Source organism: Rosa rugosa, chromosome 1, assembly GCF_958449725.1.
Source record: "Rosa rugosa chromosome 1, drRosRugo1.1, whole genome shotgun sequence".
Taxonomy (NCBI): Eukaryota; Viridiplantae; Streptophyta; class Magnoliopsida; order Rosales; family Rosaceae; genus Rosa; species Rosa rugosa.
Genome location: NC_084820.1, coordinates 23,187,468 through 23,205,135, shown reverse-complemented (window position 1 = coordinate 23,205,135; position 17,668 = coordinate 23,187,468). Strand labels below are relative to the sequence as shown.

General features: G+C 39.6%; 1 protein-coding gene across 3 annotated transcripts; it reads right to left on the bottom strand.

Moving 5' to 3' along the window:
* Positions 1-9,182: 9,182 nt before the first annotated feature.
* LOC133724301 (asparagine synthetase [glutamine-hydrolyzing] 2-like) lies at positions 9,183-16,182 on the bottom strand. Of its 3 annotated transcripts, none has more exons than XM_062150989.1 (13): positions 15,815-16,178; positions 15,257-15,352; positions 14,963-15,104; positions 14,509-14,604; positions 13,918-14,012; positions 12,583-12,744; positions 12,028-12,108; positions 11,465-11,686; positions 11,179-11,313; positions 10,608-10,688; positions 9,896-10,003; positions 9,548-9,795; positions 9,183-9,436 (listed from the first exon to the last, which is right to left on the bottom strand). In XM_062150989.1, exons 3-12 carry the CDS (start codon positions 15,072-15,074, stop codon positions 9,562-9,564), a joined length of 1,326 nt encoding a protein of 441 aa, XP_062006973.1. In that variant the 5' UTR covers positions 15,075-15,104; positions 15,257-15,352; positions 15,815-16,178; the 3' UTR covers positions 9,183-9,436; positions 9,548-9,561. The 3 variants fall into 3 exon arrangements, with proteins under 3 accessions (XP_062006973.1, XP_062006972.1, XP_062006974.1); XM_062150988.1 differs by lacking the exon at positions 12,028-12,108 and adding an exon at positions 10,345-10,431; XM_062150990.1 differs by lacking the exons at positions 9,183-9,436; positions 9,548-9,795; positions 9,896-10,003; positions 10,608-10,688 and having other exon boundaries at positions 11,173-11,313; positions 15,815-16,182.
* Positions 16,183-17,668: the final 1,486 nt, after the last annotated feature.

Genomic DNA, 17,668 nt, shown 5'->3' with positions numbered 1-17,668 from the left:
CTTTTGTTAATATTGGCTTAAACTCCTTATTGATGCCTAGTTCAGGTCTCTTAAGGTTAAGGGCGGCTTTTATTAACACTTGTTGAACTGTCTTCACACTTATGACATTTCTCATCTTAGTAAGTATAGCCTATGTGAAATGGTGTCTAGAAAGGGGACAACGTTCATGACAGGTTCTTGAATCCAGAAGTGCGTGCAAATGGGCCTAAACCACTATGTTGGAGTAGCTCATGCCAAAATGGATTCTGCCTCTCTTGTTCGCCCTCCCCCACCTGGCCATTTCAGTAAGGTTGCCCAAATGATTTGAAAGAAAATTTGTGTCTAGGCGACTATACTTGGGCCGCATGTCTAAACATTGATTCATCTTGTCTTATTGAATTCAGCTACTATATTAAAAAAAAAAAAAAAAAAAAAAAAAAAACATAAATACAACTCTTAGGGGACAATTCTAAGTGTTCCTACAAAGCTACTAAGCCGAGTCAGCGGCTCCGGAAACTTTTTCCAGCTTTGCCCTTGCAGGAAAGGCTGAGCTCAAGGGAAATGTGAGAGCCACCACCGTGACCTCCACCTCCATCGGAAGTAGTCTTCATGTTACCAAAGATGTCCTCACCATGCATGGGGAACAGAGGAAGGGTTTCAATCTCCATGTTCATAGATCCATAACCGCCATAGTTCCCCATCTGCCCGTTAAAAGCAATCATCACACCAGCGGAAGAAGCAGAAGCAGGTGCAGATGAATTGGTAACATTGTCATCACCAACAAGCCCGGAACTTTGCATGGGCACATGAACATCCGAAGTGGACCTCTTCTTCCGCTTCTCCCGAGCCCTTTGGTTCACGAACCAAAAATAGACGTTCTTGAACTCGATCTTGCCGTACCATTTCAGCTGGAGACAGATCCTCTGAATCTGCTCTATAGTTGGGGACCTAACTCCCTTATTGTAGAAAAGCTCCTTGAGGATTCTTATCTGATCTGTAGTGGGATTCCACCTGTTCCGCCCCCGCAGCATGTTAGCACTACTCCCGGCTGCTTTGTTGCTTCCTCCATCCTCGGTTGGTTGCTGGGTTTGTGGTTCCATTGGTGATGGGTTGAGAGAATGCAAGAATTGAAGAGTGATGATGATGAGTAATTAAGAAAGATTGCTGTTAGAAATATTCGAGTTGATGAAATGATTTCGGGATTGGAAATTTGGGTTTATAATGTGGAGGAAGATATAGGCATGCAAATATCCACCCTTGGATGGACGGTCAAAGAGGAGTCAAATCGATGTCAGTAAATCGAGATTAGTGATTCCAAATCTCGGGAAAAAAGGGACTAGCAGCATGGGAGGAGCGGTTTTTGAGGAGTTAGCTATTATTAAAGGATTAATAGCATGTGGGGAAACCGAACGGTTTTCGAGGAGGTAACTGTTCTTTTCACGAGATTATTTTTCACGACTGTTGTTTTTCAACGAGTGATTAGTGCCTTAAATCTCGGAAAAGAAGGAATTATTGGCGCTAAGAATTTTGAGTTGGGAGCCAGCAAGTGGATCCAAAAGATACATATTTTCTCAAAATCCTCACCGCGAGTCTCTTTTTTGACGCGGAGCATATTTTAAAAAAAAGTTCATATTATTTTCAATATACAACTATAGGGGCCTATATTTGGGGCCTTGCGAGACACAATTATTGGCTTCTCACGAATATTTGGATATCAGGATAAGAAAATATTATTGTATTCATAAAGTGGCTTTGCGGCCAAAAGCAGTACATTCATTACAAAGCCAAAAGTGGCTAGAATACAAAACAGGAATCTTCGGATTATCTTCTGAATCTTTTCTCAAGTGGAAGCAGCTATGGAATCCAACGTCGGGTTGAGCCGCGCCCCTTTACATGGAAGCGGCAAAGGAATACAACATAGGCTTGGCCAACGCCATTATCCATGAGAAGGGGAGACTCCAGTGAAAGAAAATGGAGCCTCCAAGCCCCCTCAATTGGAAGCAGCTATGGAATCCAACGCCGGGTTGAGCCGCGCCATTATCTCCTGGAGGGGCAGAGAGTGAAGGAACCGAATATCAGCTTGAGTCTCTGCACCCCCTCTAGCCTTGGTAACCACCATTAGCTGGACGTGAAGTACAGGAACAGCCATTCTGTAGCTTGAACCCATTCCTTCAAAGAGTCCATCCCATCTCATCCCTCTAAGATTCTATCAAGAAGAGAAAGGGGGAGAAGGAGGTGAGAACCAAAGCCCCTTCCATCTGGAGGGCACAACACGGGCCAGGTCCAGAAGGAAGGAAACAGAGGAGGAAAGACGAACCTCAGAGTGGCCGTCCTCCCTCTCCCCGTTTCGCTCCGCGTATGGGATTTTCTCAAAAAATGATCTTACATGACCGGAGATCCCACACTTGGAGCCCCCTCGCGTTTCTAAACCAATCTGAAGCCTGGCATTTTTGTTGCAGAACTCCAGAAGGACGAAACAAGGGGTTGCCTAAGATTACGCCATGAGGCCTAACTCAGGCTTAAGATTACGCCATAAAGCCTAAAATTTAGAGGCTAAAGGTCATTTCATGAGGGGAAGATTTGTGAAGAAGGAGAAAAAGAAGCAAGGATTGAAAGGCCATTTCTCGAATATTTCAGAAAAGTTGTTGTGAGTATTCCCTTCCTGAAATACAATTATTTATAGGGACTTCAGGCAAATCCCCACCCTTGGATGAAGCTCAATTTCAAAACCGATGTCAGTAAATCGAGCTTAGTGATTCTAAATCTCGGGAAAAAAGGGACTAAGCAGCATGTGAGGAGCGGTTTTTGAGGAGTTAGCTATTATTAGAGGATTAATAGCATGTGGGGAAACCGAACGGTTTTCGAGGAGGTAACTGTTCTTTTCACGAGATTATTTTTTCACGACCGTTGTTTTTCAACGAGTGATTAATGCCTTAAATCTCGGAAAAGAAGGGATTAACAGCATGTGAGGAGACCGAACGGTTTTCGAGGGGGCCTACAGAGATTGGCCCGCAAAGCTCAATTTCAAGCAAAGTTCCTCCACGCGGAGGTTCGCCGCAATAGCACTAGCTTCGGCTTGAGTGGCCCGTTCTCTGACACGGGCCAGGTTGCGGCCCATTTCTTCAGAAGCAGCCAAATGTTCATCGAGTTGGGCTTTTTCTTCAGCAGTCGCATTCTCAACAGAGAGCTAGCGAACAAGGCAGATACTTGCTGCTATACACATGGCGAAGCTACCACTAAGGAAGAGAAGGATCCTCATTCGCAATCAAAAGCAGTCTCCTTCGCATGGGGGGTACGCTAAAGTTCTGATCTCCTACAACCTGCCCAAGTTTCGCCAGATCCATGGGGGGCAATAAAGTTGGCAAAGGAAGCATCAGTTCATAACAAAGGCAATCCAGATTGTGGCATTCAAGCTTTATGGCCTATTTAGAGGCCTATATGGAATCAGTCAAGTATAAGCCAATACAAGTGGCTTTGGAGCAACAACATTATAAGAGTAGTGTTGATTCAAGACCTCTTCAGTCAAGACAAAGACCTTTGACTTCGAGGTCTGGGGGGCAATGTTTGGACCCAAAATGAGCATTTTGGTTTGACAAAGCGTGTCTTGGAGAAATTGAGCCAATGTCAGTGGCTTAAGCTATATATTGTCGACAAGTTCGAAATATATATTTAGAGGCTAAATAAAGCCTACTATGGAAGCATGGAAGCATGGAAACATGAAAAGTCAACTTTAGCACATTTTCCTACTTCGGCTAGGAGAAACCGAGCTAAACAAGGAAAGAGAGGCGGCAGACTAACCAAATGAAATCGAAATGAGCTGAAACCTTCCAGATTAAATCTAGAAAGCCCAAAGATCATTTCTTATGAAGAGTGACAGAGCTAAAAGTGAGTGGAAGGCCTTCAAACAATCAGTCCAATTTCCTTGTCTAGAAAGGCTTGGAAACTGGACCTGTAAGAGGTCCAGCAGCGTTTTCGGCCCAACCACTATATGAAAAGCTCTGAAAATTTATCAGAGTGATCTACACTCATAGTGGAACATTTCTTATGAAGAAGTCACGGTCAGAAAATGAGTTCTTGATGGAGATAAGATTGAAGGTAGAATGACCCGGAGATCTGTGTTCATCGATGAAATAACCAAAACAATCAAATGATTCAATCGATGAGATTCGAATTTCATAGACTTACCACTTACCCCTTCCTCTTAGCCCAGAAATCTCAGTTACACGATGCACGAATTATCAAACAATTTAAAGCTGCAACTACATCTTGAGATTGCCCGGTATACTGATGAAATGACCCAATCAAAACAACTGCATATCAATGTTAATAAATGGTTGCAGAGAATGCTTTACATGTTCACACTTCATAACAGCATGCATTAGCTTGTCTATTCTTAAAATAAAGTTGCAAAAGAAGACGATATTGAGATAAGATGCTGGGGATTATTGAGAGGACAAAGTGCAGATCTGAGAGGCTGGAAGCCAGTGATGAAAGACCCAAAAAGGTCTTTTCTGAATATAACAAAACAATTGTATTATAATTAAATTAAATACGAATCTAGGTGTCAATTATTCATTAGCAAGTCAAACCATCTTAGCATGCTGACATGGTTTGACTGTAGCACAGAAAAATTTCTCGTTATCCGAGTAAATGAATTATAAATATCATCTACCCTAACCGCTTGAGCGTGAGAGAGGCTAAACCCTAGCCTTGCAAAAACCCGTGCTTCCTTCGAATGGAACAAACGATGGAGGTTGTTGATGAGATAACAGTCCGCTTGGCTGCATCTTTGGGGCTGGCAGGAGGCCAAAAACCTGCGGATCTCCAACCACCACATGGGGAAGGACTCTGCCGATCCCAGACATACCTGGTAGGGAAACTCTTGACTGCTAGGGCCTTCAATAAGCGGTCCTTCATAGAATCATTAGAATGTTCCGGCGAGCCTGGAGATTGAATGGCTGGTATACAGTTCAAGAGCATGAGGACCGGTTTCTGTTTTCTTATCCAACTTACCGTAATCAAATCCTCCGAGGAGGACCATGGGGGTTTGACCGTGCCTTGATGGTACTGGCTCCGTATGATGGGGTAGGGGCTATCAAGGAGATTCCACTCCCTACTCTACGTTTTGGATCAAAGTTCGGGGTCTTCCTCCAGGTTTTCATATTGATCGCTGTCTCTGGCGAGTAGGGAGTGTGCTAGAAAGGTATTTACAGAAAGGTACAGTTGGAATTTGACGCTGGGCGCATTCGGATTAGGGTTGAGATAGACCTCATCCAGCCGGTGATCTTCCGGTGAAGCTTCATGGTGGATGATGGGGTTGATGTCGACCTTGATAGTTTCTTTGAAAATTTATGTGGTGGTGCCGAAATGTGGACTTCTAACTCATGTTGGACTCCCTTGTTCAGGACCACCGTTGTTGGAATTTCTGTGGGTTCAAACCACCCCAGCACGACGCAACGTGGAAAGAGTTTTAAACAGAGTGGCTAAGACACCCCATGGCTGGTCCAACCCTAGTTTTTGAGCTCAGGAGAGTACAAATGGTTCAGTGGGTTTGGAGAGATTTTTGCCGGTTACAAAGCCTAAGGGAATAAAAACGAAAGCCATGACCTTGGACAGGAGCAAGCACTGGGTCTGAATGAAAATGGGGATGAACAGCAGCATGTGGCCTCTGACATATGTGTTCATATTGAACCTAATGAACATGCAAGTCAGGCTTTGGTAGAAGTCACAAGGTCCCCTAATTGTGGAATGCATCGAAAGAGGATAGAAGATGATGGAGTGTCGCCAAAGAAGCTCCGTCTTTGCCTAGTTGTGGGTCGCACAAATTTTGATGTTGTCTCAATGGGATTATGCTCAATTCAACCACTGTAGGGAGAGTCAAAGAAACGAGGTAGACCTAGAGGTGCTAAGAACAAGGTCAAGGAACTCAAAGTTGTTCAACCATCGCCCATGAAAAAGTCACATGCAAAGCGAGCTAAGAAGGTATAAAAATTGGTTAACGAATTACCATAATTTACTATTGTTGAGACTGCAAATGGCTCAAATCCCTCCAAGGGTAAGGAGCCCATAGTTGCTTAAATATTTTTTTTTCTAGAATAAGTGTCTATGTTAGTGAAGGCATCTCTATGAGTCTCTATAGAAGTACTTGATTTCACCGTACCACAATTGCGTGCTCAGCGTGTGAAATTAGGTAAAATAGCTTGCCTACAAGGGAGATTCTTTTGTTGACATATACTACTCTGAGATATGATTATTGAAATAGAGTAGTCTTTATTGTACTATTCTTATCTATGAAACAGGGACATATACCTGGTATGTACTCTTTAATTCAAAAAGAAAAATACGAATTATAGATATCTAGAGTTATGTTGCCTACTCAATTAGTTTCTTGCTCATTTACTAGAGTCCTCGACCCAAAGCACCAAAATGAGCCAAAATTATCTCACTTACCCCAACAACAGATTTTTATTCCAGCTACCCAATTTAATATTAAATGATAATTTTACCCCCAGCCAAATTAATAAACTACCCATATGCCATCTCTCTCTCTCTCTCTCTCTCTCTCTCTCTCTCTCTCTCTCTCTCTCTCTCTCTCTCTCTCTCTCTCTCTCTCTCCTCTCATCGGATCAAGAAATCAAGTTAGAGTCTGAACCATGAGGGTGGTCCGGCACCGATTGCTGCCTCAACTGGTACGGCATCAGCTGCGACCCGTCAACTCGCCGTGTCGTCGACATTAACCTCCGCGGCGAGTCGGAGGACCCCATTCTCTCTAAGTCCAGCTAGTCCGGCTCCATCGCCCTTGAGATTTGGAACCTCAACAGCCTCACATTCTCGTCCTTGCCGACTGGAAAGGAATCGCCGGCCCAGGCCCTCCGGCGACTTAGACCACGACCTCAACCTCGAAGACGACGTCTTTTGCAGCAACGATTTCTTCAACTGATCTCCTCCGTCTATGGTGACTTGGAGGTCGAGAGCGCCGCAGAAGCTGGAGATTAGAGGTCGAGAGCACTGCAGAGGCCGGATATTGGACTGCGATGCGCCGATTGGCGTCCTAGACTGACCAGATGTGCAAGGTAGAGAGAGAATTTCGATTTGTTGACATGGGTGCCCAGAGCATTTTCTGCATGCCCAAATCATTTTTTTTTTTGTAAACTGTGGGCAAAATTCTTCTGAGAAGGAAAGAAAAAAAAAAGTTTTATTATCTCGTAATAAGGGCTATTGGGGGGATATAGACGTTTTGAATTGATGTAATCTCCTCGTTTTTTTTTCTTTAATCAAAGTTTCATTTGTCTAATTTTAGGAAGATTAGTTCCCATTTCGGCTACTAAAAGTTCTATTATAGGGCAATAGACGTCTATTGGGGGGGGGGGGGGGGGGCAATAGAGGTCTATTTGGGGTAATAAACATTTCCGGTGACCTATGAGATCTCCGACGACTTTATGATGATCTAAATGAAGATCTGGAGCTCATTCCTTGTATGCGAATTATGCATGTTAGAAGGGAAGCCAATTCGTTGGCCCACCTTTTGGCAGCTCATGCTATTGCTTATGGGCAGGATTTCTTTTTCTCTTATGTTCCATCTTTTATTCAAAATGTAATTGCTGCTGAGCAGCCTGTACTCTGAGCAATTGCTCAATGACCAATAAAAGCCTAACCTCCTTCAACTCAAAAAAAAAAAAAAAAAAAAAACTTATTGGGGTAAGTGGAAAAAAAATCCCTAAAATTAGGGTAAATGGACAAAAACCTCATTTACTATTCTTTCATTAATAATGAATTTACAATTTGATTCATTATTGTTCACCGTTATTAGTATAAACTAAAAGAAGCACACTCCTCTAGTCATACTGAAAAGATATGAGCGTCCTTTAGATCGTAAGTGCAATATCAGCCCTCGGTAATCACCGGAACCAGGTGCCGCCGGTCGGTCATTTTCAGCCCCAATTTCTTCCACCTCGACCAAATTTCTACCCATTCCCACAAACCCTCGTGCCACCTTATTCATCTGGTGGGTACAATTTTCAGGGGCAGGGTGATTCTACTCCAGCAAGTTCTGTCCCTCATCGTCTACCATCACAATGCGTAACTCCGGTTAACAGTGCTGGTCCAGTAGTCTCCGGTTTGCTTGGGTCTCTAATGGCACAAGGTGTGATCTCATTCAAAAATCAAAGCAGAGGAGGACTGGAGGGTACTAGTTCACTAAATTCTGTACCTCTTGTACCACAGCGAGGCGCATTTCCTGTTCAAAATGCTGCTGTTGATGTTGCTGAAAGAGGAGAAGGATGCTGTGGTAGGATGCGAGTTTTCCGGCCTTGATCTAAATCTGCGTCGCGAATCTGTGGTAATCGGCTTGTATGAGGGTGGTCTGCCAAGGCAATGTAAAAGCTGTGGCCTCCGGTTCAAGTGTGAAGAACAGCACAGCAGCCATATGGATTGGCATGTCAAGAAGAACAGGATGTCCAAAACCCGCAAGCAGAAGCCCTCTCGTAACTTTTATGCAACTACAAGCATGTGGCTTGTTACTGATGTAGAGGCTGAGGCTGAGGCATTACGTTCTGGTGTAGTATTGTGTGCTGCTGACACCAGTGGCATGGCGGAAAAGAAAAGGAAGACTAGTGATGAAGAAATGGTTGTTCCTGCGGACGAGGATCAGAGTAAATGTGCCTTATGCACAGATGCTTTTGTTGAGTTTTATAGTCATGAGAAAGATGAGTGGATGTATAAAGGTGCTGTTTACTTGAATGCGCCTCAGGGGCCAGATGGATCGGTCACAGTTGGGTCCTATAGTCCATGCCAAATGCTGGTCGGAGGGTAGTAGGAAACGTCTGCGGAGGACTTGACTTAGAATTTCAAGGCTGAAGTGCAATGGGAACGAAGCTGCACATGCCCTCTGCCAAATTTTTTGTTTCGTTTATGAATTCAGTTGTGTATCAGGGGAATGACAATGTAAAATATTTTTGAAATAGCAATTGTAAGTTCCTGGAGTTTCCAAAGGATACTTTTCCAATTTGTAGTCTTTGCTTCTGTCTCATTGTAATTGATATTCAATAAAATTGACGTCCATTTCTCCAAAAATTTTGTACTCTTTTCTTTTAGTCTTTCTCTCCATAACATGTACTCCAGTTCAGACAACAAAGAAACTGAATCAGGATTCTGCTTAAGTTTTACCATTGAATTTCTATTATCCGACATTAAGAATGGTAATCTAAGAAAAAAATGGAAAATCAGAACTGCATTCTCTAGATGAAGGATTTAAGAAACAAAATACACATAGAAACCTATCTAAATTGCATACATGTCAAACCGAAAACATAATCTTGTCGTGGTCAAAGAAAATTACAGACAGAAAATATAAGCATCAACTAGTCTGGTCTCATCTAAGAGACAATAGCAAGGCCTTCCTAGTTATATAAACTACTAACAGTCGTGACGGATTCCTTACAAGGCCTTCTGGTCTCATCTGCCACAGAATCAGAATAAATATCAATCTCATCTGACATTGTTTCATTAATCCAAAAGAACATAGTCAACGTAATTTCGACAGAAGAAAAGCATTAGTAACATTCAGTACCTTTTTCATCCCACTCAAACTACTGCAGCCACTTTCTCTGCAACCCCTTTTACAAGTTTCTGTGGAGAGTCACTCACAAGACTTCCAGTCTTCACATCTTTGGATTCCTCATACGCAGCTGCATGTACACCAACTGCAGCACGACCAGATGGATCAGGGTTCTTGGACCATTCCGCATCCCACTCCACAGCTTTTGCTGTGCTGCATGCCACACTTGGACCACCGGGAACTGTCGATCTCGCAGCATTCTGTCCATAAATAGCAAATTGAACATACTCAGGTAAACAAACAATGATGCAATTCAGTCAACTGACATTGTAAGAAATGGGAGGAAAGATGGTGGCTCACCTTTGGAAAATATTTCTCAAAGATAGTCCTATAGTAGTATCCTTCTTTTGTAGTCGGAGTGTTTTCAGGGTAGACAAAGCTTGCGTTCATCAGCATTGAATCCGTTACCTGCCCATTTAGAAAAAAAAATAATAATAATTTAAGAATTATTAATTCTATGCAGCCAAGGAAGAAGCAAGCATCTCTAGTGTCTGCTTAGTTGAGTTTTTAAGAAAGTGCACCTCTAACTTGAAATAGCGAACATGAAATAAATTTCACAAAATGGGTAATTTTATCATGCTAACTTTGAGATGTTATGTTGCAGAACTCTTAATCTGGACCACACAGTTCAACAAGAATCGATTTAACCACAGGTCCTGGTTGGAAGCATGGCAACATCATATAAGACCTAGTTGGAAAGAGAACATTTCTGTCCAAAATGTAAATGCAAGTAAAAAAATGCGGCATACTTGTTTGTTGGCATGATCTTTCAAGCCGTCAATCCAGCTGTAACCGACACCATCACTAAACTGCTCCTTCTGCCTATACAAGATGTGCTATAACCCAAAAAGAGAGTAGAAAAGTTGAAAATATATTAATTCTTCCATGAATATATTTGCACAACTATCCGAGAATGTGAAAATCTTCCCAGAAAAAATAAAAGAATATGCAAAACGATAACCCTGTATGACTAGATTAGCATAATGGTTGGGCAAAAGTAAAAAGTAGCAACCTTTGGTAAATATGGCTTCTGATCATCATCAAATGCTTTGCGCAAGACCCACTTCTCAATTCTCCCAAGATCAGGCCTGATCTGCAGTTACAAATGAAAGTATTCAGATGTATGAGTTTCATAGTAACTTTCAATTTTTATTAAATTTGGCACGAAAACAAGGCAATCCCAATAATGTCATTACAGCATTGAGGGTATAATCTAATAAGACTAAGCATACCATAGACCATCCATTAGATTAGGCATATCAGGATATGTATGACACCTACAACTCAACATAAAATGGATTCATAAATGACAGAATTCATCACACACATGAAAATGTCATGATGGATAAGAAAAATAACTTCCGTGAGGGAATGGGGAGAAAATAGTTGTATATCTATATCCTTTAATAATAAGGAAAATGTCCACATGTACTAGATTTTAATAGTCATAACAAGATATTCCTATCCCAACAGTCTTACAATGAGCCACCACTATGCCAAATGTCAGTAGGCTTCAAATCACTACAATACATGAACTGTGTATAAAATTGGAGGGGGGAAAAAAAGTTTAATGATTGCTATACCATTTTCCATTCTGGATCAATGTCCATCGCAGTCTTGATGAATTCTTTGTCAAGAAACGGTACTCGAGCCTCAACACCCCAAGCTGAAGTCGATTTGTTGGCCCTCAGACAGTCGTACAGGTGAAGAGCTTTAATCTGTTGAGTAGTCACAAAAATTCAGTAAGAAAAAGAAGTCATAATAGCCATCAATGGTAGTAAAATAAAATCCAGTAATATTGCAAGTACATAAACATATGGCACAAAAACAAGAGAAGAGAACAATCCAGAGATAGTTTATATGGAATACCTTCTGGCATGTTTCTTGGTGAAACTCCTCCTTGCTTGGTGCCTTGTGGAAATACAAGTAGCCACCAAAGATTTCATCTGAACCTTCACCAGAAAGGACCATTTTTACTCCCAGAGATTTTATCTTACGAGACATAAGAAACATTGGAGTGCTGGCTCTGACAGTGGTCACATCATATGTCTCAATATGGTAGATAACTTCTTCAAGTGCATCTATGCCTTCCTGAGATATGAAGAAAAAATAGAAATTATTTCTTGTATCAGTATATATCCAGGCCTTTGCCTGGGATTACTGATGTAGAAAAAAATTGATGAAAAGTGAGAGAATGAGATAGATTGGAAGAAGTAGAATGAGTAGGAGCAAGAAAATCAGGGTAAACGCAATTTGTATTTCCAATCACCAATTAATATGACTATTCCGAATCCTATTTCAAGCAAACCTTAAATATCAATAAGGTAAAATTAAAACTGCAAAAGGATTACCTGAATTCTAAACTTAAAAAAAACCTAATTTCCACCTTGAGCATTTGTAAAAGTATTCTTCTTACATCCCTTATAAATTACCTGAACAGTAAAGTGAAACTCGTGATGATGAGTTCCAAGATAATCAGCAACTTCTCTTGCTGCTTTTAAATCTGGAGAACCCTGAAGATTGAAAATGCAAAGCATTTAAACATAGAGAAAAAGTATCAGAAAGACAATATCTTAGATAATAATTGACTACAAGAAAGTACATCTAAACCTTTCCGGAATCAAAGTTTGCATTGCAAAGGTTATTGAACACCAACACCAAGAACCTTTCCCTTAACCTTTAAACATACCGAGTTAACAACTTTTATTGCACTTTGATGCAATCAGGTCTAAATAACAAGAAACCCAGCCATCGTTGAATTTTTATACTTGTTTAAAGAGGATTTAGGTTGTCTACCAAGTTTATAAACAGACATTTCTTGTTTATAAAATGAAAATAATGTGTAGGTAGCATTTTCTAGGCACTGTTGGGGAAAAAATATAGAGGGGAAGGGAAGAGGACGGGAAGACACCATTCTGGTTATATAAAAAGACACGGCATTTGATCAAGTGCCACATTCAGTTATCGAAAATGAGAAGTATAGTTACCTCTAAGCCAACGCAAAAGGTATGTAATTGTGACCCCCACTGACGTGCAGCTTCTGATTTAGCCAAATAGCGACAAGCCACAGCAGCAACGAGTGACGAGTCCAATCCTCCGGACAAAAGAACACCGAATGGTACATCTGTCATAAGTCTCTTTAACACAGCCTACAATATTGGGAAAACGAAAAAAAAATGTAAGGATGTGTATGAAGCTAAATAGTGACAGCAAAATGAGGCACGGAGGCTTAAATCTCTCTTAACAAAGCACATATTTGATGATCATTCATAGCTTTGATCAATAAAGCTAAAGTGATATCTATATTCTTTGCATTAGACACCATTACTATAAAGCACCAGTTAAACTGTTACGCTAATATTATGAGACAAGGTAGGCAGAAAAAAAGGATGTACATTATGCAAATTTTCAATAATTATACTAGGCATAAAATATGAAGAGGGAAATGATAAAAGTAGGAATGTATCTTCCAATCTAACAAATATAATATACATCAGAAGCAGTTTCTCAAGAGAAGTCAGACCTTTCTTTAAAATAGCATATTCATTTCAATTTTAAGCCAACTTACCAACAACATAATTAATCTCCCATGGGTTCTGCTATCATCTAGTAACTATGCATATATACCAAATTGGAGTTAATGAGGCAATTAGCCTCCAAATGCAGATGTAATATTACCCGTTCTATCACACTATGAACTGAGCATAAACACATGTTTAAGTAAAGCATATCAAACCCCAATCTCACTCGTATACAACCAAAAAAAAAAAAACAATCCAATCAAGCAAGTTCCTCAAGTCACACCCAACTAGCAGAGCTGCAACACCAAGTAAATAACTCCCAACACTAATATTAGCAGTGAAAAAACTGGTATCAACCAAACTCTCCTTTTTAAGATTTCCTTTCCATGCCAGGGTCCACAAAAAGAACCAAATATAACAAGGTTTTGGTAAACAAAAGGAATAATCTATATAGTAGTCTCAGTAAGTTCCTCAAGTCTCACCCAACTAGCAGAGTTGCACACCAACTAATTAACTCCCAATACTAATATTAGCAGAGAAAAATCTGGCATCAACAGAACTCTCCTTTTTAAGATTTCCTTTCACTGCCAGGATCCACACAAAGAACCAGATATAACAACAAGGTTTCGGTAAACAAAAGGAATGATCTACAAAGTAGTCTCAGTAACACAGTTCTCAAAACAAAATTACAAGAATGGAGTTTGATTTCTTACGTGATGGTTGCAACTAATCGATAAAGATAAGATAACAAAACAAAAAAGAAAAGAAGTAGGATTGTAAGTGGCACACATCAATGCATACCTTCTCAAAAGCCTCGCGTAAAACAATGGGATCATAAGGAGATGATGGTATCTTCTCCAAAAACCATTCTGGATTGTACCACCTTCTCAGCCCTCCTGCACACATAAATTTGTAAATACATACAGGTAGTTTGAACAACATCTACTTAAGGCATAAAAAAGTTGAATTTTTTTTAAATTCAGCTACTGTGAACTAAGAAGAAGCATCTTGAAAGTTATTAGTTAACCAAATGAATATACGAAAAGAAAGAAACTTCTGAACCCAGACTCGAGAGTTTTCTAATTAACACTTACAGGTACGAAGTCTTTCTAGTAATATCAAACAAAGCCATATATTTTCTTATAAAGTATGTCCAAATCCCCAAGTATAAAGTGTATAATACAGTTTGTTAAAGTGTTTTTGTTTCTTCAAGTGAAATAATAGAAGCATTTGTTCCCCTGCTTCTATATCACTGTCAAATGGGCAAAACCATCATAATAAGAAGTATGCTGATCTTATAAGATTTATATTAAAACTTTTGCTGACTAACAGGCTGTTAGTTGATTCATGAATCCAAATCCTTATTAGTAACTAGAGCTCAGCTCAACTTACCTTGTTTGCTAGAGTATAGATGCCCAGGAGGAAAAGATATGAATCTTTCACAATCATCACTTATAGCTTTCATTCCTGAAGCAAACCAAATTGATCCTGCAAAGAAAAAATAAAACAGCTTAAATGTGCGAGATAATTAAAGGTTCAACATATCTAATGATCAAAGGTTAAATAAGAATGATCAAGGCTTAAAGGAGGGAGGTAACGAACACTATAATATAAAAACAAGCCACAAACTCTTTTATCAGTGCAAAGAAATACTGAAGCAACATTCTACCAGTTTAGGTGCGCTAAATCTCAATGCTAGTTCAAGTTTGCTTTTAGAAATTAAGTTTTTTAACACATTCAAAAAAAAAAAAAAGGAAGCAAATTCAAGCAAATGATTTTACTATAAATCAAATAGAGAAATATCGGTTGCTTTTAGAAACACAATTAAAGCTACACTCAGACCTACCATCAAGACCCCAACCCATGTAAAGTGGGGTAATGCCAATAGCATCTCGAGCCGCCATGAAAGTGTTGTCTCTTGTATCAAGGAGGACAAAGGAGAACATCCCGTCCAGCATGTCAACAAATTCTTCCCCATGTTCCTCGTACTGCCAAAGATATATGTTTAATTATATAAAATATATATATATATATGGCACAATAGAAATACACAGATAAGTAAGGAATGATATAACAGTTTTTGTTCTAAATCCAAGAAAAAGGTAGTCATAAGGCATGGCTGAAGTCATTGATTACTTACAAGATGCGCTATCACTTCACAGTCACTGCCAGTTCGGAATCGATGACCCTTCAATGTTTCTCTCAACTGCTTGTGGTTATATATCTCACCATTAACCTAAAACCCCAGCTCCAAAATCAAGTAGAAGAATAAGTCAATGTAGTCAGATAAATAAATCAGCCAAACCAATATCACGAAACCAATTTTAAACTCTGAACTCTGCTCAGCTTCGTAAAAGCCTCGAAAATAGAAGTTCATTAGTATCAAAGTTAATCATCAGTAACAAATTTCTGTTGCTCACTCAATCTAAAACCAGCTGCCACTAGCACATGTAATCCTTTAATTTTCCACAGACCAATAACCATAAATCAAACTAAATATACAGAGCTCAGAATCCACGGCTCAACGCCAGAGTTCGAAACGCAAGCTAATTCAGATAACAGATTCTATTAATTTGGTAATGAAAATGCATATCATCTCCCAATTCTAGCTAAGCAAACTGTAAAATTCATATTTCGTCCAACACAATACAAACTAATCTTCATTGAAGTTTGAGAATGCAAAGGTGAAAGAGAGTACCGTGACAATGACGGTCTCGTCCTCGTTGTAGAGTGGCTGATCCCCATTTTTCCAAACTTAACCAAATTTGAAAACCAATTAGAGAAAGACGTCGAGCACGACGAGAGGATCGTTTTCCATACAGCATCGATTTCAACCGGAGTCGCTGGAATTTGCAGAACATTCACCGGAAAAAAAAACTCAAAGCTTTTGAAATCCGAATCTCCTCCTCCCAGGTGTCGAAGTCTTCTTTCGACTGTCAATCTAAACCATTTTCCACAGGGAAGCTGCCGGAAGAGGGGAAACTAACGGGTCTTGTCGGGTTCTTCGCGTTTTTGATAAACGGGTTGAGATGCTTCTTGAGTTCGTCATTCTTGATTCAATAAACTAAATTCAACGGCTTACGCCTTACGGCTGTAATGAAGCGATGGAGAGATTGGACCCTCAGATCCCAACATTTCAAAATTCTTCTAATTCTAAAACTTTCAAAAATTGTAATAAATAGCTCTGGTTTCTCGATAATGACCGTAGACTCTTCACTTGTGTATTTTATTACCGATTCCAAAATTTGAAGATTTAACCTTTAAAAAAATTTTAAAAAAAAATATTCTCGACCACCTTTTTTTTTTTTTTTTTTTAAGGGGAACGGAAGACTGATCCATTGATATAAAATCATACGACCTCACTCGGTCAAGCATGAAGGGTACAAACACCCCTCATATTACAATCATTGCTCAAGTAGTGCACTGAATGCACATAAAAAATGATTACTAGCCTAGACTACTGCGCCTTGAACACTAAGAAGCTACAACACCAAAAAAACCAGTACATACGCCTAAGACCCTAATGGTGTACATCAGTACTGATCTTTGGGCACATTGTAACGTCCTAGAGAAACAAGGTATACAAGGCCAAGGCCTATAGCACCCAATAAGGGAATTATTGAAACAAAAAACAAGAAAAAACTCATGCAACAGTCCAACTGGCCCAAAAGAAAGATTGTAAAATAATCTCACCTTACTTCGTCGAATATTTATGGGATTCACAGAGTCTAAGAAATTTCTATAGAAAATTGGCATTCCGACCATGTAATTTGTACTATTTTAACAAAAATGAATCCTTTCAAAAAAAAAAAAAACAAAAATGAATTGAACAAAATAGTGAAGATAGACTTTTTAAATAATTCTACTTTGATTAAAATAAATAATCATTTTAATTTTAGGATCCTTAATTTTACTAAGTTATCAACATTTTAATTTCAAATCTGTCAATTTTCAATTATCTTTTAAATAGCACAAAATTCTTATATGCTGATTTAAGTTGTCTAGCATATTTATTAGTTGTGGGGAAAAATACACTTCCAAAATGAACAAGATTGAGGTTTCACAAATTCGACCATTAGATGTGATCAAAGCGGGGAAATATGGCTATGGTTAAAAATTTACATGTTTTCGTCATCGTTTCAGCATCGATCCACGTGGTCAACTCTAAACTCTAAATAGTCATCAAACTAAAACACTCGTAACCACTACCTCACAACTTTTTTTCTCAATCCGGCAGCGCTTACACGCTCGCAGGGATGAGGTGTATCAATGCATGTAAAAAAATGATGACGTTTATCTTCCCCTGATTCGGCTCCCTTTAGGAAAGCATGAGCATGTAATGAGTTGACGCCTTTGACTGATTTGAAAACGAATGCCGATAGGGTTAAATTTTTTACACGATACCTATTAATATGCATTAAATGCATAGGTAATGTCAAATCTATCAATTTTTAATTTTGATTATTTGGATCACACAAAATCCTTAGAGCAACTCCAACAGATTCCTATATTTTGATTTTTCTCTACTTTAGGGAAAAATAAGCCTCTTTTG

Bases quoted from the DNA above. Each gene is read 5' to 3' on its own strand.
- LOC133724301 (XM_062150988.1), bottom strand. From the start codon at position 15,074: ATGCTGGACGGGATGTTCTCCTTTGTCCTCCTTGATACAAGAGACAAC. The intron at 11,687-12,582 runs GTAACTATACTT...TTCATATCTCAG, and splicing joins CCTTTTGCGTTGGCTTAGAG to GAAGGCATAGATGCACTTGA. The intron at 10,689-11,178 runs GTATAGCAATCA...TTGTAACTGCAG, and splicing joins TTGATCCAGAATGGAAAATG to ATCAGGCCTGATCTTGGGAG.